The following is a 23,117-nucleotide window of genomic DNA, read 5'->3' as shown; positions in this document are numbered from 1 at the left end:
TATAAGTCGCATTTATTTAGAAATGTATTTCACAAAATCCAAAACCAAAAACAGAGACTATGTAACTGGATTATTGAGGCCAAAAAGATTAATGAAGATGAAGGAGTGAAGGCAGCCAAGAGGAGGGCAGGATGGTAATTGCAAAGCAAAAGATTCACTGAAAGAAAATGCCATGAGGTGCACCAAAATGTTACTAAAATGTGGAAAATACAATGCAATCAAGCATTTTGGGCAATGTGGAGTCACAAGCTGGCAGCAGATTAAATGCTCATGAGAGAGAAAAAGATGCAGTTTTAGACGTGACCGAAACGATAGGCCTATAGGACCGACAGTAATTGTAAAGCAATTTACAAAATATTCACAGAACAAAAATGCTGATGTGGTACATGAAAATGTAGATAGAAATGTGGAGAATGCAATGCAATCAAGCATTTTGGACGATGTGGAGATACAAGCTGGCAGCAGATTAAATGCTCGAGAGAGAAAAATATGCTGGGTTTAAATTGACGTGCAGACCGAAGCTGCAGCAAGCAGGTGATATTTAGAAATGTATTTCACAAAATCCAAGACTAAGAACAGACAGACTATGTAACTGTACACATTGAGGCCAAACATATTGAGAATTCTACAGGGAATGTTAATGAAGAAGAAGGAGTGAATAGTGGCAAGAGGCAAGCCGAAGGCTGCTGACAAGGCCCGGCGCTAATTGTAAAGCAATTTACAAAAAAATCACTGAACTCAAATGCTGATGTGGTACATGAAAATTTAGCTAAAAATGTGGAGAATGCAATGCAATAAATCATTTTGTACGATATATTGGCACAGGCTGGCATGCAGCAGAACAATTGTTTGGCTGGCCACCTCCGAGAGAGCGAGAGAAAAAAAGATGCACATTTAAAAGGGTCTAAATTCCAGCGCGGAATTGCGGGTATTGCGAATAAATTATTACTTAGTATTGAGCATAATAATAAAAGTCCCGCAAATCTAGCCATCATAATGCGAGAGATTCCCACACATTTTACCCTGTACCCTGTCTGACATTAATATAATAATGGAGCGGCCTGAATGCGGGACTATTGACGGACCAACTCTGACTTCAATTGAACCCCATGCAGAGACACACACGCGCGCGCGCAGGACCACTTTGGGGATGTCTCTCTTTCGTTGCTCTCTCTCTCTCTCTCTCTGAGCAGGATTTGTCACCGCTGAAGTCAAATTATAGCCTAGGTGCTTCAACATCAACCGCTATCGACACGAAAGGAAAACAAACATTTAGCGATCAGGAACCGTCAGGAATTCTGCAAATACAGAAGCATGACCGCGTAGGCTATAACGTAGAGAACATGGATGACTTCTCTATTTGACGTTCGATTGCGGACGTGAACAGACAGCTACAGACACGGAGCGCACATTAGGCCTACTTTTTAGGAGACTCGTAAATCCTCAAATTTAGGCTGCGCAAAGCACAGCACCTTTATTTGGCCATGGCTTGTATTCGAGTCAGCTATAATATAGTCCTTTATTTCTTGCGTTTTATTGTGAGACATAGGCCTACTTTTCGTTTGGAGCGGCATGGGTAGGCTATCAAAAGCAGATGTTTAATTTGAGATTTAATTTACGTTTGGACTGTTGATTATATTGCTAAATATCGGGACTGATGACCACTGAAATCTGTGGGGTATTTAATGGCTTACTATTATGTTTCATAATGTTGGGAATTTCGATTGCCATCCACTTATTGCGAGATAAGGTATCCGCGCTTTCATTAATTCGTGTGTTGTGCTGCAAGGGAAACCTTATTCCGTATAGCCAAAGATGTCTAAGATAGCCTAAATGTAGTTATTTGCATGATTTACTTTTTTATAAAATTCATAGGCTGATGCCTGGCAGCAACAATTGTGTTTAAATGTAGGCTTCAGCCTCTAGCTCAGAAGGGTGCGGCATGCGACTAGCTTGAGAGCAATGAGAGCAACAGACTCATGGTGTAAATCACTTTTCATTGGCAACAATACCAACCAACAATATAAAATATTAAGAAGACCTCTTTTATGAGTTAAATTGAAACAAAATTATACTGGCTTTTATTTGTCCAAATCCTAGGCCCAGCTATAAATAGAATCCCTGCCATAATTTGACGATTTAGGTATGCACGTGTGTTTCAGACATAGTGCAAGCACTAATCTCTGACTGAAAGTGCACAGGACTTGTGCATTTGAGAGCGCTCTCTCGCGGCTGTAGACATAATGTTTCACGTAGGGTTCATGTCAGTTAATATAAATTAACATTTAAAAACATGTTCAATTATATATTTTTTCATATATAAGTCGCACCTGACTATAAGTCGCAGGATCAGCCAAACTATGAAAAAAAGTGCGACTTACAGTATAGTCCGGAAAATACGTAACTTTGGCCAGACTCAGCCCACTTTGTGCATCTGACTTCGCTCTGGCCACAGCGTGCATGCACTGTCGGCAAAATAGGCTGTCAAACTCAAACTAATTGTTTTAGTTCAGCGTTAGAAACATCAAGTCCCTATATGTGCTTGCACTGAATAGTAGGAGGCTTTTAAAGGTGCTATAAGCGATGCAGGGTTACGTCACTTTTGTTGACGTTCAAACAAAACAAAGAGCTAGCTCACTACTCCCTCCCCCTCCCTCCCGTGCACTTGAAACTCTCCCAAACGCCCATCTCGTCTGTGATTTGCTGGAACAGTTTGTTATGTTTTTATGGGCAAGGTTTGCCCAAGTTGTTTTGTGGCCATTTTTGGAGCCTAGGCTGTCCTCATTTTTTTACAGTGTATTCAGGGAACAGGCAGCTAGCAGATGGTGAGGTGATGTTAGCTGTATGTGACAAAAAATGTTTTGGCTTAGAAACCGTGTTATGTCGCTTATAACACATTTAATTAATGGCAAAATTGTATCTATGTCTCATACTGGTAAGATGGTTTTTTTTGAGCATGTGATTTATATACATGGTGGGTGGGTAAAGAGCAAAGACATCAGTGACTCATCAGTGTTTGTGGTTAAGGTCTTACCCATGGTGTTATATTTGGTAATTGATTTTGACCAGTTTTTAAATAACTTTTAGCTATTAGTTAAATAACTAATAGCTTTAGTTAGACTTACAACTTTGTGCTTTGCCTATCATTTAAATTATTAACTGAAAGCCATCATCATCAACATATTAGACAGCTTACCAATGTAGCATTTTACATTTGGCAGGACAGCACAATAGGAAATTACTCATATGTTTAGTGTTTCCTGTCAATATATTAGCCTATCATGTGGACCTGCAGGCTTACAGTAGTATTTTGTTTTGTTACACATGACTGAGACAGATATCCAGCATTTGTAGTAGTTAGCAGTAGATATAATATTTCACTCTCAGTTTCACATTAACACACAGAATGATATAACTGACACGACCAAGCAAAAAGTGAAATGTCACTGTGTTTAATTCAATACTTAAAAGAGGCCACTAAGGAGTCTTTCCAAGTTAATGATTCTGTATTCTTGAACACAATATTGTGTTCCTGGAACTGGAGACGTTACTCTAAACCTGTGCACATATTCTGTGCATCAGTGCTTGGCAACCAATCCATATGCTAATTTCACATACGAACTCGGCACTTAAATAGCATGTGATAGTTTTGTGTGAGCGTGTTGATTAAGAGCAGACTTTGCATTACTGAATATTAGCATTCGGCTGTCCAGACAGACTCAAAATAAGCTCCACCATTAGACTTGTAAGAGGGAGTCTCTCCATTAAACCAGACCAGATGCTTGAACTGAAATAGTATGTCACATGACCGGACATTTTTAGATGCCCCCCCCCCAATCATGTAGTTCTTTGTTGAAGGGGAATAATAGTGATGTCTCTTCTTCCCTTTCTCCTCCTGCCCCCCTCAGCGTGCTGTCTACCCTGACCTCCCATTTTTCGTCCAGCTGTCTTCATACTGTATCTGTGTCTGTCTCTCTCCTGGGCATACACTGGCCTGGGCGCCAGCAGGATAAACCAATCAGGGGCCCCCTTGGCTATGTGAAGTGGAAAAAGGGTTGGGCACAACAGATTCGACGCAGAAACAGTCTCCGAAAGGAAACAGACAGCTGAGGTGCCTCTGAGCTCCCAGAGCAAATGTTCGTTCTCATCTGAGGACGTGGACGGAAACACAGACAGATGGTTGCCCAGCTCCCCACTGCCCCATCCTGAGGCAGAGACGGACAGTGGTTCTCTCGAGATGCTCCACATCTCAGCCTCATCTCAGCGGCTCTCTTGTTTTGGTGAGAGCATGCCAGACAGAAAGTGCGCATACGATACCCTTGAGCAAAACAGACCAGAGTTTACTACCAAAACTTTTGGTATTTAGGCCCCAGTTCTGTGGCTTTGATTTGTGCACTGTAAGAACAGAGCGAAACCAAATTGGCCAAAGCCCATTTCCTGAGACTAATCCCCAGTCAGGAGGGTGGCAGATTTATGGACGGAGAAGGTGGCATGATTTTGGAGAGGCCGTGGACTTTGAACTGCACCCTCCCCCTTGATAACCAGTTTTACCCCAGCAGAGCTGAACAAAGAGGCTGATTGGTTGCTTGCATCGAGTCATGGTTTATTTCCTAAATCTGTTTATTTATGGAGTCCTCAATGCTCCAAAATATATTTGGGTCTCTAAGCACAGTGGTGACTCAAAATGTGCTTGTTGATACCTCAAAGCTCATACTTTCAAACCACACGATTTAGATCACTTCTGTGTTTAGGGTGCCTGTCTAATCCAAATGGTGACTACTGTTACATAATTCATATTCTTTATTCTCATTTTATTCTTATTTCAAGCTTACAGTACAAGCCAATTTCTTATTGATCTATGCATCTGGGAAGGAACTGCAACATTCTGGCATTTTTAGGCAGCCTTTAATGAATGCAGCAAGGCGCCTTACCTTCACTGTGACGGATGTTGAGCTGGTTGATCTGTTCAGTGAACTCGTTCTCCTCGATTGTCTCGGTTCTGGGCACAGACAGTGAGAAGCGCCGCTTGAAGTTTTTCATTTTGTTCATGTCTCTGGTGATCCTGGGAGGAAGACGAAAGACAAAGGGGAAAAAAGAAGCTTTTAACCATCAAAATGAAAGAAGAACAAGCATGAAATCTTTAGTTATCTTTTTTGTTTTTAACACCCACCCAGCTCACTTCTTTGTTTTCCCACACAGTGGATGTTTTACTAACAAAGCAAAAACAAATGTTCTCAGCAGGCTTGAGAGGAACATTAACTTTGAGGGCAACACAACACACTTTTCTTACATCACTATCTACATAGCACAAACAACAACTTGTTCATTTCATGGACTTTGACTGTTTTGACTAATTTGAGCACAAGAGGTTTATGAGAGACCTTCAGCAAGTCAAACAAAGATTATCAAGCAAAATGTGTTACTTTTTCTGAGGACAGGGGAGACATCTATCAACTCTGAAAGAGCTGTGTTGTGACATAGCTCAGAGAGTTCTCAAACATGCCCCTGTCCCTGAAGTCACTTTTGTTACTAAGTAACCTACAGTTCTGAACTTCTCAGTGGATTTACCGTTAGATTCATGGACTCTGGCTGGCATGCATGAATAAGTCCCCAACAAAAGAAGGTGAACTAGAACTAAGCATAGTGGTGGTATGACCGCCGCATGGTAATGCCACCTGCTATACAAAGAAAATAAAGCACATTTCCCATGTTCTCTCTCCGTACCCTACTCCTGTAACTCTTTGTAAGAATCAAGTCTTACATGTTCTTCCCTTGGTTACTCAATCAGTGTTTAACAATTGTTTTACACACTGACAATGGTAAACCTGTTAACCTTGCATGAGTGATAAATGAGGGACAGCACTGTATCTTCGTGTCCAGCTGATTTATCTCTACTTTCCTGAGGAAACCGTGAGGATGTATAGAGAGAGAGAGAGAGAGAGAGAGAGAGAGAGAGAGAGAGAATGTGCCTGTGTTCATGTCTGTGTATGTGTGTGTGTTTGTCCCATGTCTTTGACTGTGTGAATTTCTGTGTATTTATACAAACTGCTTCCAATAGAAAAGTCTGCAACGGGAAAGAAAGGTGTGTGTGCGTGTGCGTGTGCGTGTGTGTGTGTGTGTGTTTATTTGTGTGTGTGTTTATGTGTATGTGCGCGCCTTTGTTGATATGTGTTCGCCTGCGCCTGTGTATTACTGATCAACTGGGAGTCATCTTAACTGGTGATCCCAACACTGCAGTTTTACATACAGTACATTTCACTGGCATCTCTGGCACTGAAAGATAGCCGACGTCCTATGGGATAGGTGAAAGGCTATAGCCATTTTGCACAACTCTTGTTACAAACAAACAAACAGAGGCACAATCATAAACCAAAACCAATTATCCAAATCCCAAAAATGTTGCCCTGAGCTGGTTATTAAAATGTGAAATGCCTAATTTGGAAGAAACTCTCTAAAAATGAGCGAGACCACAATATTCACGTTTAGCCGAGAACTATTACTAGGTTAATCTGTGAACTATGAATATAACAATAAGCTTTTTGGCCTAGTTAGTGTAATTCAACATGAGTCCTGTTTCAATGTGGGTTTCTATGTCAGAGTGTCATCATCACTGCCTTGGAATAACTCAATTAAATAGTAATCATCTTAATGCAGTCATAACTAATTAAGTAGTGAAGACATATGATTGCATCAGAAACAGTCACTAAAGGTTGGATACAGTAAGTCACTAATGCTCAAAAATGATATCCATTTGCCTGGCCACAGTACTAATACCACCACCCTCAACACACACACACACACACACACACACACACACACACACACACACACACACACACCTGTTTCTCAGACCTCTCTGAATGTACACTCACAGCCCCTGCCCTGATGAGGCTTTCACTTCCACATGATTCACACCATCTCCTTTTGTCAGTCCTTTTCCTTTCTACTCCCTCTCTCTCTTCATTGGGAACGTGTTGCTGAGGAGCAGATCGGGTCGTTGCTAAGGAATCCCCCTCCCCTCCCCTCTCTTGCTCCCCCTGTTGCTGCTGCTGAATGTTTGTGCGGGAAAGGTGCTGTCTGCTTCGCTAATTATTCCAACATCAGGAATGAGACTACTGCTACAGCAGTATTATATATATATATTATTACCAATCTGTGTCAAACCTGTGGCTTCTACACATATTCTGTTACGATTGAGCAAAGATCAATTTAATAAAGCCCAATGGTGTCCTCAATGAGTCACAATTTCAGTCACATGGAAATACTGTAACTTCACTCTGTTTCTTCTTAAAATAGTTGCGCTCTGTACCTTTATTACATGCACCACAGGCTCCAAAGAATTTGACTTGAGCAGATAACAGTCTTCAGATATCTTAGCCCAGGCAGGCCAGTGAATGCCCCGTTTAAGCCACAGTGGTGTATCACGCTATCTATTCCCTGTCATGAGCAAAGACCTGTCTGGATTTCAAAGGCTCTTGGCAGAGCGTGCCCCCTCAGATCCAATTTGTCCCCATAGTCCTTTCAGCAGTATTGACCTGGAGCCAAGCATCACGCACCGCCTCCTCCTCAAACCACAGATACACCAGCACTCCCCTGAGACGAAACCCAGCACGACGGCATGACAGCACAGGAGCCTTTCCTGTGTGATGCTCAAATACCCGCTTGTTGCACAAGCTACCGTGCTGGAGAAGGGTGGGGATCTTTGTTTGTTTCCCACATGCCAGAATAGTTGTCTTTTTTACTAGTAAACAACAGAGGTAAGTGGCTATCGAAGAGTGAACTCCACGGTTTTTATATCTAACACTCCAACATGTTGAGAAGAAGAAGAATTTCACCTTGTAGAATGTGGAATGAAACATACAAAGTGCAGGCACCACAGCTGAGGTTGTTCAGAAATACTGTACATCCAAGCATGATTTAAAGAGACCCTGTCGGAGTAGCTCTCAGCAGGAAGATGAGAGGATTATTATAAGGAAGGATGAGGCAGAGGAGGAATATACCTCAGAGACACTGGATACAGATACTGTGCTAAAGTTTCCAATCTTAAAGTGTCTGCCCATAATGCATAACATTTTTCTACCTTCTCCTAAGAAACCATGCAGCCATACTACCAGCAATACTGACAAATATAAATAAAGAAACCAAAGACTCACGCACTGAGCTTTTGATGGTCATTTACAGAGCACACAAGCACAAAGGTGGACACCTTGCTGTTGAACCCATTTCACGTGAACCATCCCGGCCCATTTCAGCGTGCTACTCTGGCTGTCTTCCCCGTGGCATTTGCATCTGTCTGCCCCGAAAGCAATTACAGGCAGAATAAGTGCTTCCAGAAATAGAAGCGACAAATAGAGGACCAGTGTTGGAGGCGACAAAAAAGCCTGAGTGAGTCAGTGAGTACAGTCAAGGATGGCTCTGACAGTAGGTGATCTCTCCCTCTGAGAGAGTGCGATGACATTTATATTGGCAGGAAATCTATTAATAAGAGGGACTCGCCGCGCACCCATTGGGATGATAGTGGCATATGGTGATGGGGTTGACTCATAGGGAGGGGTGGTGGGTGGTTGGACGGGAGGGAGGGAGAACAGTTTACTGTAGCACTGGCAGGGAAAATAACTTTTGTGATCTAAATGGTTTTGATATGCATGTGCCAGCAACAATTTCAACTGCAATTCAGTGTTGCTAGTGATATGATGTAGATCTTAGTGGCTTGCCAACTGGGTAAAGATCTTTGAGGTATGTTAAACCCTATGTGATTGGAAGGAGACAAAAACGTTGACATATCTGACAGTCTGATATAACAACAACTTGCATTTCTATAGTGCTTTATCAAGGCACCCAGAGTGTTTTATGGTGAAGGGGGAACCTCACAACAACCAATGTACAATAAGCTCCATGTTGGTGTGTGCAGGAAGCACAATGGCAATGCAATGAATACATTTCACTGCAATGCTTGCTAAATCTAATGTGATGTCATGGGCACCTTGCCTTCATTTCTTGATAAGGCAATAATGTTTGCTTTCATCTCACCAGACTTCAGTACAGGACTCGGAACAGTGTGCACCACCTAAATTTAGTGACACCTTTACAAGTTCTGCTGTTATATTTCAAAGGCTTGTTTATCAATGTTGTTCTAATTGTATTTGAGTGGAGCAGATGATAAGACTATGCTGCGACATGCCAAGTCAAACCATTTCCCATAGATGGGTGAGTCTGGCGCCCATTCAACCTTCAAGCTCATTAGCCAGCTGTAGGCAATACAAACATCTTTTGTAGAATTTATGAGATACTTCAAATATTGTCTGATGCATGAGGTAAGCCTACGGCATGTACAATCAGCTAAGCTTAATTAGCAAAAACCTTATTATTAGAAAAATACTAGTCTATTATGCCAATATTTGCAGTCACATAAGTGCTGCTCATAAGAGCAACGTTAGTGCTAGTGCACAAGATAGGAATCAGCAAATCCTAGGCTTTCACGTGAAGCATAGTCTCAATTAGCCAATTACATAATTTATAGAGCATCTGGACATTGCATGTTCATCATCCTAAATGAAATTAAAGTAGGCCTAAGAGAATGCCATCCATTCCCCACGGGCATATGTATACTGTACTGTATATTTACCTTGGGGAAATGAACTGTACTGTCAGAATCTCATTCTACAAGCAGTCAGTTAATTGGGATCCTGTCCATAATTGTTAACTAACTCATTTAAATTCTAAGCAAGATTCCAACTGAAGTGTTCAATTTGAATATTGAAACAGAAGAAAATCTATTCTTAGGTCTGCATCATGTTAACCTGGATACCAGACTCTCTGACTTCGAGTACCTACTGTAGGGAAAATAAATCGAGCGGAAGTATGTAGACAGCGGAGCCAGGCTAGCATCATGTCTCCTTCCACACCAAAATTCAGAGAACAACATTCAGCATCATGAGCAGGCCCTGAGTGGGTAATCGGGAGAATCGGGAGAATTCCCGGTGGGCCGCTTCACTTTTGGGCGGGTCGAGGGAAAAATATTGGCATTTGTCACGTTAATCTATTTTCTCTTAAAGTTGGCTACACACGTTCGCATTCTATGCCTAATACCGCCTCTGCATGGGTTGTTCTCCCCTCCCAAGAAGAGTTAATTGGTTGGGTCCATATAGCTCTAAAAAGTTTTCTCAGATACCAGCCAGGCCGGCCCTACCGTAGTGATAAGCGTCAGGGAGGATGGATGGTAGAAAGATGCCATGAGGGACTGAAAAGGCCTGGTAAAAAAGACGAAAAGTATTGGAGGGAAATGCTGCCAAATGTGCCATGCTTCCAATTTTTTTTTTGAAGAGGACAGACATAAGTGGCAACTGGTAAAGAGAGATAGCCATGATTATAACGGCGTAATTGGGCTAATAACCTACTGGACGTTGTAGCGTTGTCAACCTATTCGCAAGTAACATATTAAATGAATTAAAATATTAGCTTTTTGGTATCATCCAATATTATGCAAATATTGATAACAAAACTCAAGCTTGATCTGTGTATGCAGTAGCCTATAGGCCTAAAAACAAAAGTAGCCTGAGCAGCAGATCAGCCAGTCCCCCGCTGAAAATGATGAGCCTGAAATTAGCTATGACTACAGGGACAAGTAGAAAGGATAATAGAGTTAACCATATGAATTAAAGTTATTTTATGGAAGAAAGAACAGTAGGCTATATGACTACATGATCAACCTATATGGCTTGTTTGCTCAGAAGTGGGTGTAGTAAAGGAGCAAATAACCAAACAACAACATGATAGCTGACCCATGCAGAAAAAAACATGTAAACAATACAGTAGTTCAATATGCCTAGTGGAATTGTGGGATACATTTTTAAATGCTTTATTTCTTCCTTCCTGTTTTTGTTAACTTATCAACCTATCCTTGTGGAATAGTGGAATATTAGCCTATAATAAAAACTACAGGATAGTAAGAGCTGAAATGTTGCCTTATTTATCCAATTTCCACCACCACTAAAAAAGTGGGCCGGTCTTGGGCCTGAAACTCCCGGGCTGAAAAGTGGCCCCACTCCGGCCCTGATCATGAGCATTTACTTATGGAGCCAAAAGGCCATCTGAAGACCTCTGTTTGGTGAAGGGTGAAGAAAGTCCCACCACTGGCTGTGCAGCAGTGAAACAATGTCACTGTCAACACCCCACAGTACTGTGATGGTACCCATCAGCACCTACTTATGGCATCTACACATCCTTAAGTGTGTGTGCTGTTGAAACATGCACTTATCTCATCTACTGTATATCACAACTACAGCTTCCTTCCTTTTTATGGCTCAACGACGCTTAATACATTTGAACACTCCAAACTCTCCACTTAGCTTAGCACATCACAGTACAGCACAGCACGTCCTTAAATACATACATGACAATGACACATCCCGAGCGCGGCTAGCTCGTCAGCGGATGGTTCATCGACGTGCATCTGTCATCCTCCAGCACTGGCACACACTGTGACATCCCCCACTGTGTTTGACATGCCCTAAGACAAAAGAGCCTCCGCTCCACTTTAATTGCCTCTTTTCTGCATCTTCCCTCTCTCTCTCTTTCTCTCTCTCTTTTTCTCCTCCGTGGCTTAACTGCTCATTTGCCGGCCCGGCGCTCCTGATCAGCGTTCGCTCCATTTGTCCCCGTGTGCCGACGACCGAGCCGTCCGTCCAGCCGAGCTGGGCTTGGCCAGAGAGAGAGCAACAGAGGGTCTTTTGTGCTGGCATGCAGGGCAGCAGGCCGTGCTTCGTGGCGGGGGCTCCCTAACTCCTGCGGAGATCACAACCTGCCGGACCCAGGGCCAAGGACTTCAGTACTGCTGAACCAGATGAAGATGTGAGAGGGGGAGAGAGACACAAACAGATCAGGCTCTGTGGGAGATTGACACCCCTGTTTTAGAGTCAGAGTGTGAATCACATGAAAGAAGCAGAAAATAATGAGTCGACTCCAAAACAGCGCATGTCCCGTGGGCCCCTGTGGCCCCTTTGGTCTGTTGGCCTCCTAATGGCGCTTCGTGCTCTGAAAATGTGGCTGCATAGATTAGCAAAGCCCCACCAGGGCTCCCCAACCGCAAACCCACCAAGCCACGGGCCTCTGAAAATGAGGCAAGAGAAAAAGAAAAGCTGGCATGAGAGAAGTCTGTTGTTTCATGTTACTTCTCACATCTCGATCCCCCCATCACAGCAGAACACCCACAAAAGGCCCAAACACAAAACAACAACAAAAAGGAGACACGAGGAAAATACATTTTGTACCAGCTCATTAAATTCTCTTCAGAGGAGGGGGCGCATGAGTGGAGGTTGGCAACTTCTGCCTCTTTATTTCTAGTTCTGCCTGCTCTCCATGTCCCATCTCTCTTCTTCCTGTCTCGCACATAGGCAGAGAAACTACCTCGTCTTGTAGGCATAATACTGACCTGTGGTCTGTTAACTTCCCAATACTAGCAGCACCAGTGATTGACTCGGTGGTTCAAAAATACAGTGAGGTGTGGATGCTTTGTAAATAGGCTGCATGCAGATGGGTGGGCCTTAAATAGCCACCACAACTGGAAGTGGGTGAAACATAGTTTCATAGGTGAAACACATAGGTGAAACTTAAACATAGCTCACTTCCCTTGTGTGACCTAGTATGGCTTTGAGGCTTGTTTTTGTGTAAAACGGTGCTGGGGCAACGCAGTGCTAAACTCAAGTCACACACACACACACTGTAACCCACACACTGTAACCACACTCACACAATACACATACTGACAACAGAGGACTCTCTTCTTATCTAACATCATTAGTCCAGAGACAGCATGAAGAATGCCTCTGGTTCCTCTCATTAGCGCACAGGAGTGGAGTTCCTGCCCATGTTGTCGACCTTTCGCCCTGGCGGCAGCAGCCGCAACACTCTGCCCTCACAAACAACATTCTGCCAACTAAACCCCCACAAAGGCTTCACTCCACCAACATCATTCCTTTCACACCAACTAGATTATCCCAGAAACACGCTGGCACCACCACTCATACTGTAGCTCAGCAATGTCTCCCTATGTGACCTTACCACCACACTGGCCCACTTGCTCTTGGGATAGAGAAACCTGATAAAGAAATGAATATAGAACATTGGGCGCATCTCTCTCTCTCTCTCTCTCTCTCTCTCTCTTCCACACACACATGGGCACATACAAAGCAGATAAACAAGCTGAAAGCCATGTTGTATGTTGTTGCATGAATGTGTTGTGTTGTGTGAATGAAAGAGCATGTGAGTGGCTAAGCAGAGCGAGTGAGCAAGCGCGTGACCTAGATCCACACAGAGATGCCCCCGGGATTGCGCCAGTCATTCATGTGGAAGGTGCCTCTAAAAGGGCGAAGGGAGAACTCTCGTCCCAAATGTGGGCTAATCTTCTGAGCCAAAAATGAGCCACGGTCCAGGGCGAGTGCACTTCATCATCAGGCTTGGGAACGACGCATAAACACTGACAATTAGAACATGACCTTCTGCTCCTTCACCCATGTTCCTTACATGCTCAGCTTTTTATAGAATATCTACATGATTCAGGTTTATGTAACATCCCATGGCTGGTTTCTTGTGAGTATTATATGAGGATGGTTCTATGCTGTTATATTATATTGCAGCAGGTTTGTAACATGCTGAAAGTGTCTTTTCACTGCCTTTAATGCATCATGTTTCCTTGTGTAGATAACAGCAACCTATTACTGTAGCTTCATGTTCTTCAGCTTAAAAGGTTAGCCTGAAAAGGGATTTAACAACTTAGAGATTAAACGATAAAACTAGGGCTGTCGATCGATTAAAAAATGTAATCTAATTAATTACATACTCTGTGATTAATTAATCTAAATTAATCGCATATATCATTTTTGCTGTGAAAGTATTTTAAATATTTAAATTCAAATTAATCATTGATTAATCAGCATTAGTGACATTAAAGTTCAAAAACTCTTTTATTATTATTTTCACTGTTCAAATAATGGCCATAATAATATATGATATGACCTAATATGCTGAGGAAATAAATTCAAAAGTGCTTCGGTAAGAAGTTTTTTTTTTTTACATACAAGGCATTTCAGGCCACAGATATAACCTAGGGGACACAATGAAAATAAATTAACACTCCCCTCAATGTCAACTATGTGACTTTAGAGTTGACGAACTCCGGTGGTATGCATATCCCTAGCTGCAGACATTGCAGAGGACTTTATTTTAATCAACACTTTATTTTTATCAACACCATCGGGCCGTTTTTTAAAAGTAAATGTTCCAATCAATGATCTAGGCAGCACATTTTCTTCTCTTTCCTTCATTTTACAGGCTAATGGTTACTAACTAGAAAGGCTCGGGGGTCAAAAGTCATACGGAATCGATTAATCTGCACTATTTTTTTATCAGTTATTTTTTCTCAAATTAATTAATCGAAATTAATCAGTTATTTTGACAGCCCTAGATAAAACATATTTTATTCCCAGGGAAATTCCATAAATGGACTCAAATTGACAAAACATATTTGCTCTTTGCTAAATCATGATTCCATTCTCTTGTGTTTACTAATGATAATTATCAATATTTTGTTGACTCTTCGGGAGTGCATACGGCGAGACTAAGGCACACTGTTTACTCTGTCTATGTCCTGAATGACCAACGTTTACCGCCATCGAGTCAGAGGTCCAGAGAGGCTGAGTTTGTCCACTCCTTAGGGAAGGACCAGCACAGCACAGCTTCCTTGGCGGGTATGCCATTACAACTTCCCTGGAGGTGGAAACAAATCTGTTCTGTCCCTATATTGTGACTGCTCCCATCCGGGAGGGATGACTAATGCCCGTCTGTGGGCACCGTGAATGACTGTCCTCCAGTGGCGACGGGTTTTTGGGGAAATCAGCTGTTCCACCTCAGAGGGACAGGGAAAAGAGACAGCAGCAGTGTGGAGTCTGGCTGCCTGCTGATGGCTGAGGGTTGTGGGCTGTGTGCTGAGTCTCTCAACATCTCCCCATGTGGCTCCTTGGGTTTGTTATCAGCAGCTTTGAATATTCTCTCTCAAGCATGAGCAGTGTGAAAGTAATTGTGGTGGATATAATTACTTGACAAAAACACAGTGGTATGGTAGAAGCAAAAGGTGCCCAGTGGGGAGCATTTCACACCTACATCTGCATTGAATAGATCAAAGCAAGAAAGACAGCATACACTTTCAATGTAAATGGGGCTAAGGGCCTGTCCACACGGAGACGCTTTTTAGGTTAAACGCAGAGGTTTTGCTTCGTCTTGGCCGAGCGTCCAAACGAATCCTGTAAACGCACTGCCCGAAACCGCACTTTTCTGAAACCTGGTCCCAGAGTGGAGAAATCTGAAACCGTAGCCCGTTTGAGTTCGATTAGACAGTGAAACCGCACATCCTGCTTGTGTATCGATGATGTCATCGCCACACCTCAGCTGCCCTGGACTTGCACTTATAGTATTGCCTAACAATACTAGTTTTCATACATGACATTACCTACGATTACACTCCGTTAAGATAAATATCACAACTGATGCTGCGCAGCGCCGATAGCTTATGACTTGGTAGACTGAACACTGTTTTTCCCGGTGTTTTTTTATGCATTCTAGCTACTGTCAGTGACGCTAGAGAACTTAAGTTATTAGGAAAATGCGGTGTAAGTTTAGGCTACATTAATTTGTGCGTAGTGCCAGTGTCATTCATTTATTTTACATGTCTTACAACATATATACATGCATTCACAGTCGAGTGAAATCAGATATAAGCATACAAAGACGCTTAGAACTCACGTTAAGCCGATGGTAGCACATTGAATGTGAATGCACGATTTGATGCAGGCAAAAGTATTGACTGTTACTAACGAAGGTTTTATAGCAATATTATAAATGTGGTGACAGAATAGCCTAGAACTTGGGTAAGCCTTACGTTTAGTAGCCTAATTGCGGTGATAGCCAAAACTAATGTGAATCACGGACTATCCTACAACCAAAGAAAGTAAAGGGGATTAGTAGGCCTACCTGCGTTAGCCAAATAAAGGACGGGACTGCACCTTCACAAACCGTAAAATAAAGTTTATTAGTTTTACAGTTGGCTACAGTTGACAGTTCACCATCAGTCCACACAAACAATTCTGGTTTCCTTGCACTAGCCATTTCGCCGTAGCCTATTCTGTCTGTTTTTAAAGCGCAAGTTTTGCAAGTTTTGGTGAATTTTCTGTAAAGACACAGTGCCACCTATAGGCCTGGGGTTTGAAGTAACGTGTTGAGTCGTGTTGAGATGGATCCGTTTGGACGCAAATATTCTTGATACGGTTCCAGGGAAGACGGAGGAAAAAAAGATCGGTTTGGTACGTGTGGACTAGGCCCTAGTCTTGGAGCAAGAAAAGGTCATAAAAATAATTTCCATCAAGTGTTAACACACTTATCCCTGGACATGGACTACACTCACCCATCATAGTCTGGACAAACATGAACCTGGACGAGCAGTGAAGTGGTTCAGATCAGCAGATTCAACACAATCACTTTTATATGTAATTTATACTACTGTGGCGGCTCTAGACCTCTAGTTCCCTTGACCTTAATAAGAGCACTTCAGTGCTAACTAAAACTCACTTTCTCCTGAAAATGTAATGCTTCTACTGGGGAGATAAGTAGAATTAAAACATCAACGCAAATGTGTCTTTATTTTCTCTGAGCAGTCTGTACATTCCAGAGGGTGGAATCCAAACAGTTCAGTTTCCAGGCTCCAGCAATCTTTTTGGTAAAAGTCTATAAATGTCCATGAATGGGACATCAAAAAACATGGAGTGCTGTATCTTAGGTCGAATGTAGTGGATATGAGATTTGTGCAGATTTACGTCAGGAGCTGTGGAGGCCATCCAGGTCAAATTCCTAAAGAACGACTCTTGGCAGAGTTTTGTGGTGGCGGAAACAGTTTGGAATATCAGCACATTATCTTGCCCTTGAGATTGTGTATTAAGTAAGGGAAAGTCTGACTTTGTACATTTCTTTCAGTTTGCTTTGAACTGTATTTCACAAATCAGTACAGTAAATATTCAAGTTTTTTTTTCTTTTTTTTTACAAAAACTATCTTTCTGTGTCACTGAGCTGTTTCAGTGTGTCAACTGTTTGTTCTTTACTTTTCTCTGGACACACATTGTCTATCAGATTCAGAATATGTCGTCAACTTATTTCATATGTCATCAACTTATTTCCGGCTAAACATTAATAACCTGGACGTCACAACACAGACCTCATGAGTCACTCTGCTTTGGACCTACACCCATGAAATTCCAGAAGACGTGTGTAGACCGGTCAATGATGTGGAATTCCAGGAACCACACAATCAAAGCTGATATGAGGTGAAAATGTTGACCCATTCATCACAAAACAAATTACAATGTTGTTTGTGCTCACAGCATGACCTGATAGGAGTGTGAAGAGTTAATCTTATTATGATTTGAAGTTCACAGCCCACAGCAAATGTTTAAAATGCTGTAGTTTGGCATTTGTTATTATTCTTAGCAACATTCAGATGCCAATTACCAGTATTTACTGTACTAACTTCAGTCTCTTGTGCAGCACAGTCATGTCTATGGATTTACCCATTATGAGTATAATGGCATATGAGCATATGAAGAATGAATATCAGCACATGCATGATGTGAAATCATGTGCAGAAGATGATGATTTAGAAAAAACTACTGTATGCATGTGTGTGTGCAGGGGCATTTCTAGGCATAGGTAACCTAGGCAGTCCCTCCCTCCTGTTGTGTTCGCAGTCAAATGTGACCGATTGACAATTATTTTCTCTCAAAAATATTGTTAACTTATTCTGACTACCATGAGGCTCCTTGACTTTGTTAACACAGGGCATCTGAACACACAAAACAAATTTTCATAATTTTCATAACAATTTGAGTGCTTTATTTAACTTTAGAACACCCATGTGTATTTCCGGTCAAAAATGACCGGCCATATGAATGGGTGAGAAAATGGTCAGTGTATAAAATTGAGTCCAGACACATACTTATTGATCAGATGGACTGTATATGTGCTTCTGTACATTAAAACACACACACAAACACACCCTCACTCCCCCTCTTTGCATCTATGCCAGCCCCCACTGGAACCTTTCCCCAATATAATCTTCCCCTTTCTGACTTGCATGAGCTCAGGTCAGTGAGGCCTGCAGGTTATAAATAGCAAAACTGGTTATATCAAAACTGGTCAAAACTGGTTATATCCAATAGAACACAAATTGATAGAAAGGTCTATCATAACATTAGATGATGATATGTGTGTTACTATGGATTTATAACAAGTTATAATGCAGCTGTCACTTTTGACCAGGAACACAAAACTAGTAAACATAAAACGAACAGGAGAGTTAAGATGCCATACTCAGGGAGGGATTGAACATCCCCATTTTACGCTATACCCACTCTCAAAAAAAATATATTTTCAACAAAAATTAGTTACACACGCATTAACCCATCAACAAACTCTTGGTTCAGTGGCAGCTCACTGCCTTCTCATGAATCATAGGTCACATTATGTTACACTTAATGAGTGTCCCTTTTGCTACTCTGTCTAACCAATTATTGTGAAGTAATCTGGTTTTGAAATAAAATGAGAGAGTCATCATAAACATCACTTCCCACCATCATGGTTCTGATGTCACCCGATTACAGACAGTCTTGGATATAAACCTAATGTAACTAAAAATACTCTCCCTAATACATCTTAGGTCATAATAAAATAAATGAATGGGTAGCATGATTGGGTAGCTATGAATCAGTCATAGCATGTGTGTGTGTGTGTGTGTGTGTGTGTGTGTGTGTGTGTGTGTGTGTGTGTGAGAGAGAGAGAGAGTGTGAGTGTGAGTGTGAATGGGTGAGGCGAATGGGAGTAGGCTGGCCTGTGGTCCTATTACTTTCCAGCCCAGTAGCTCCCACGCGAGATTGGAATGATCATTCAGGCGCAGGACACTCTGCATCCCATGTGCTCGTTGCTCCTGCCATGGCACTGCTGCTTAACACTCAGACTCCCTCTCTCAGGCCAAACAGCAGCATCCCCACTCCTATTCCACAATACTGGACATGCATGATGTGTTTGAAGGACTCTGCGAAAATGGCAGCTGTGCTGATCAAAGGCGAGCTGAAGCTCTGCATTCATCGTCAAGCTCTTTGTTATACGAACACAATACCCTCAGAGAGGATAAATATTGAAATGTCTAGACGTCAGTGAGCTGAATAGTCACTCGTGTTCGTCCAAATAGCAATTTCCCTCAAAAGGTATCAGTTGAGTTAGTCAGTCCACACACTTTCTGAAAAGGATAAGCAGTGATGGCCCTACACTTTGATGAGCATACAGTACATGGTTAGTTTCTCCAGGTACTGTTGTATTTACAGTGGGTATTTGGTCCCTGGGCTTCCTCAGTATAAGCACACACTGCTTTGAACGTCATCAACCATTCTGGGATGTAATGAAATCCCTTACAGGGAAGCTAAACCAGGCAAGTAACTGAAGCGCTCCTGCAACAATTAGCTTCCACTGTAATCAATGGAAGTAGCTAGACCAGACGTGATAGCGGCGCGTACGTCCGAAAAAATTAGACCAATCTTCTAAAAGGGATTTTACGCGTTGCGTACGGAATGCTTCAGTTACGCGCCTGGTGTAGCTTCCCTGTTAGTTAACTAACCTACAGTATACATTACTACATGAACCTTGAACCACTGTAATTATCACAAGAAATTAAATGCAGAAAAGATGCAAAGATGCTCGAAAGATGCAAAATAAGAAAATTACATACAATGTCTGAAAAAGATGGTCTAACTTCACTGGGTAAATGGAGGACATTAGTTCTCACACAGCAACCAGACCTTACTCACACCCTGCATGCTTGTCATACTATCTTACATGTTTAACAAGATAGACATAGTGTAAAAAACAAATGTATCACTATTCATTTGAGTTCTAAATTCTACAGAAATGTTACATATCATGTTAGACCTAAGAAATAAAAAGATTTAAAGATGATTTGATAAGTCATTTTTATGGCTACAATCAAAAGTGTTACTTTATTGAGCTATAAAGCTAATAAGAAAAGATTCAAATGTACACGTTTTTCAAACAGAAACAGAATAACAGTACATTTTGAGCATAAAAGGTCAATCAGTTCACAATCAAGCTATAAATTGTGTTTACCACCCCTGGGAAATGTATAATGACTCATACCTATAGCTCTTTATGTACCACACAGGAGAGTAAAGGACTGAATCATCGTCTGCAGTAGAGTCTGCTTGCTAAGTTTAATGAAGTTGCATTAGTCATATTGCCTATTTTCAGTGGGGACTTTTTTTCACGTGTTGACAAAGTAAGTGGCACACTGTGGGCAGACACACACACACACACACACACACACAGACACACACACACACACACACACACACAGACACACAAGCACACACACAGACACACACACACACAGATACACACACACATACAGACACACACAGAGACACACACACACACACACACACAGACAAATAGATAGACAGCAAGTCTCTGTAAGGGTCATGCAGGTGTAGGTGTGAAACAGTAGTAGAATACTTTTTTTCATCAACCCTCTCCATGTTACAGAGGTCACTGTGAGTGACCTTTCTGTTTATACCCCCCCCACGACTCACCCCCAACGCCCCATCAACAACGACATCTCTGTGGTCTGCGAGCGGCCGGCGCTCGTCGCGCCACCACAACATGGCCAGTGTTCCAAAACAACAAGACGCGTCAGCTGTCTGAGGTCACGCAGAGGCACCACTGTCTGCCGTTGGTGCTATCACCCCACCCCCCCCCCCACTAACTTCTGATAAACGTGGTGGCACTTGTGCCTAGCACACACCCTCCCTGAACCTCCCTTTTGGGGGATTTTAAGCTGTCAGCCTCGAGTCGAGACCTGCCAAAGGCTTTGATGTGGCTGTCTAAAAAACGGTACCAAGTTCAATCACAATCAGTTAGCAGTGCCAGATTGATGTTGAGGTGATATCATCTGAGGTGTTAGAAACCTGCTCCTTGTTTAATGTAAACAGGAGCTCTGTCTGTGCCAAACACAGGAAGCTTGTGTGAGCAAATGCCCCAGATATGTTTTTCATGAAACATCCTGTAGCAGTGTGTCACCTGAGTGAGTATAGGTGTGGGTGAAAGGAATCTTAATGAGCTATAACAATCAAACATCAAACAGATCTCTGATACTGTGTTAATGATACAAATATATGGCAGACGGTGTGACCCGTCCTTTGTCATGCCATACAAATCAACAAGAACTGTTTCAAAGACATGTGGACACAAAGCACAGTCTATTTTATGTCATATATTTCTACAATGACTGCTCCCCCACAGCACCCTGGTGAATGGGTTTCAAGCATCAAGAGGCAAATGGAATATGCGTTTAACTTATGAGATTACGGCTGAAGATAATATCACTCTAATAAGGTCCCGTGGTTCTCATCGAGTTTCGTTTGCGAAAGGTGAAACTTAATGACAATAAACCAAAGCAGTGGGCTCGGGTGTCGAGTGAGTCAGCCTGCTTTCAAACCTCCCCTTGCCTCCTCTGGTCTTACGTAATAATCAGCCTATGAATGAGATTCAGTGGCAGTGTGTTGCCTGAATAGAGGTGAGAGAAAGGTTTAGATCCATTTAGGGATTTAGTGTCTGTGTCTTGCAAGTGCAAGGGAGAGACATCTCGAGCATTCCAGTGATTTTGCTTCCAAATAATTTTGCCTGTGAGTGGCTCTGTATTCCGGTACTGTAAACGTTGCAGGTCCACACAGCAACATCTTATGATGAATCGACAACAACATTGCCAGCTGAGGATTGTTATTATAACCTGCATCAGAGCCACCTTAACACAGATATTTTATTTTGTGGTAGACGGACCAAAGGAATTATTCTGGAGTTGAGTGAAAGCAGTCCCCGCAAAAGTGACTGGGATCATATCATATTTATATGATAACTGGCTTTGGATTCATCCAAAAGTGATATGATATGCAGGTTAGGGTAATTATCATGTGGCAGTCGGACAATGTGCAGGTTTCTCTACGGTGGACACAGTATACAAAAGAGGCTAAAACACAAACACACACATCTTAACAGCACTAACAGGTCTGGTTCTAAGAAGAGGTGAAAAAAAATTGTGCCATTTGTGCTTGAGTGAGTGAAGGGATGGACAAATAGATTAATGTGCAAATAAATAAATAAATAAATAAATAAATAAATAAATAAGCTAAGAAATTGCCAGCAGTTATTGGGGCTGAAAAAACAGCGATGCCACTGGAGAAAGACAATGCATGGGCCAGCTGGCGCAGCGTGAGTGGAGAACATGGCCAACGGGCTCCATTTCCACCACAACTGCAGCCTCACTCACTCTCCAACCCCCTCGACCGCGCACAGCCAGCCAGCCAGCATGGGCCCTGCCACACTGGACGACGAGTGGCACCCGTAATTTTCACTGACCTGGAGGACAGCTCAGACCGTCTAGGTCAACCTAACACTACCCGCTAAAGCCTGACCTTAGACCATTTTTGAACTAGACTGCTTTGTTCCAAAATGGACTTCTAAGCACGCACAGGCACACTCAGTGACGGATGTCAGATAAATTGGTATTGCCGACGCACACTGATGCTACTTGAATGACACAGAGGATGTTGACCCTCTTGAATAGAGGTGATGCTGTATTGATGTCACAGCCTTTCCAGTCAGGGAGCTCCTAAACAGCTCAATAGGTGGTGACGTGAGTGCCAGTGCCAGACAGTGCCAGTTCACTCACTGAACTCTCTGGCCGGTCAGTAGCCGTGCTGGCCACGATGACTCCTGTGCATTTGGGAACCACTGCAGTCATGGTCAGGTATCATTAGCTAAGCTCTTCATCTACCGAGAGGCCTATTAGACAGGGTAAGATGGGCAATCCCACTGAGAAATGTGGTGTTTTTTCAGCAGTCACTCTGGGGAAATTACCCATAATGAACTCTAAAACAACCTATTATTATCCCTCAGAGACAATAAGTGAAACTATGTGGCTAGTGAATACACAAACATAAGAGGAAGAATAAGAC

At 42.4% G+C, this 23,117-nt stretch overlaps 1 protein-coding gene across 4 annotated transcripts in view; it reads right to left on the bottom strand.

Moving 5' to 3' along the window:
• Nucleotides 1-23,117, bottom strand: part of cdk18 (cyclin dependent kinase 18) — a 41,333-nt gene that overhangs the window by 16,226 nt on the left and 1,990 nt on the right. Inside the window, exons 1-2 of one of the 4 annotated variants that reach the window (XM_042089853.1) lie at nt 11,393-11,835; nt 4,932-5,062 (exon numbers count right to left, since the gene is read on the bottom strand). In XM_042089853.1, coding sequence (XP_041945787.1) covers nt 4,932-5,062; nt 11,393-11,394 — 133 coding nt within the window. In that variant the 5' untranslated portion in view covers nt 11,395-11,835. Of the gene's footprint in view, nt 1-4,931; nt 5,063-5,170; nt 5,190-8,157; nt 8,177-11,392; nt 11,836-23,117 lie in introns of those variants that run through there. The other 3 variants (XM_042089855.1, XM_042089856.1, XM_042089854.1) reach the window with 3 other exon arrangements.

The sequence above is a fragment of the Alosa sapidissima genome, chromosome 4, assembly GCF_018492685.1.
Source record: "Alosa sapidissima isolate fAloSap1 chromosome 4, fAloSap1.pri, whole genome shotgun sequence".
Lineage (NCBI taxonomy): Eukaryota > Metazoa > Chordata > Actinopteri > Clupeiformes > Clupeidae > Alosa > Alosa sapidissima.
The sequence above is the reverse complement of the archived record's forward strand: the minus strand, read 5'-3'. Positions and strand labels throughout refer to the sequence as shown.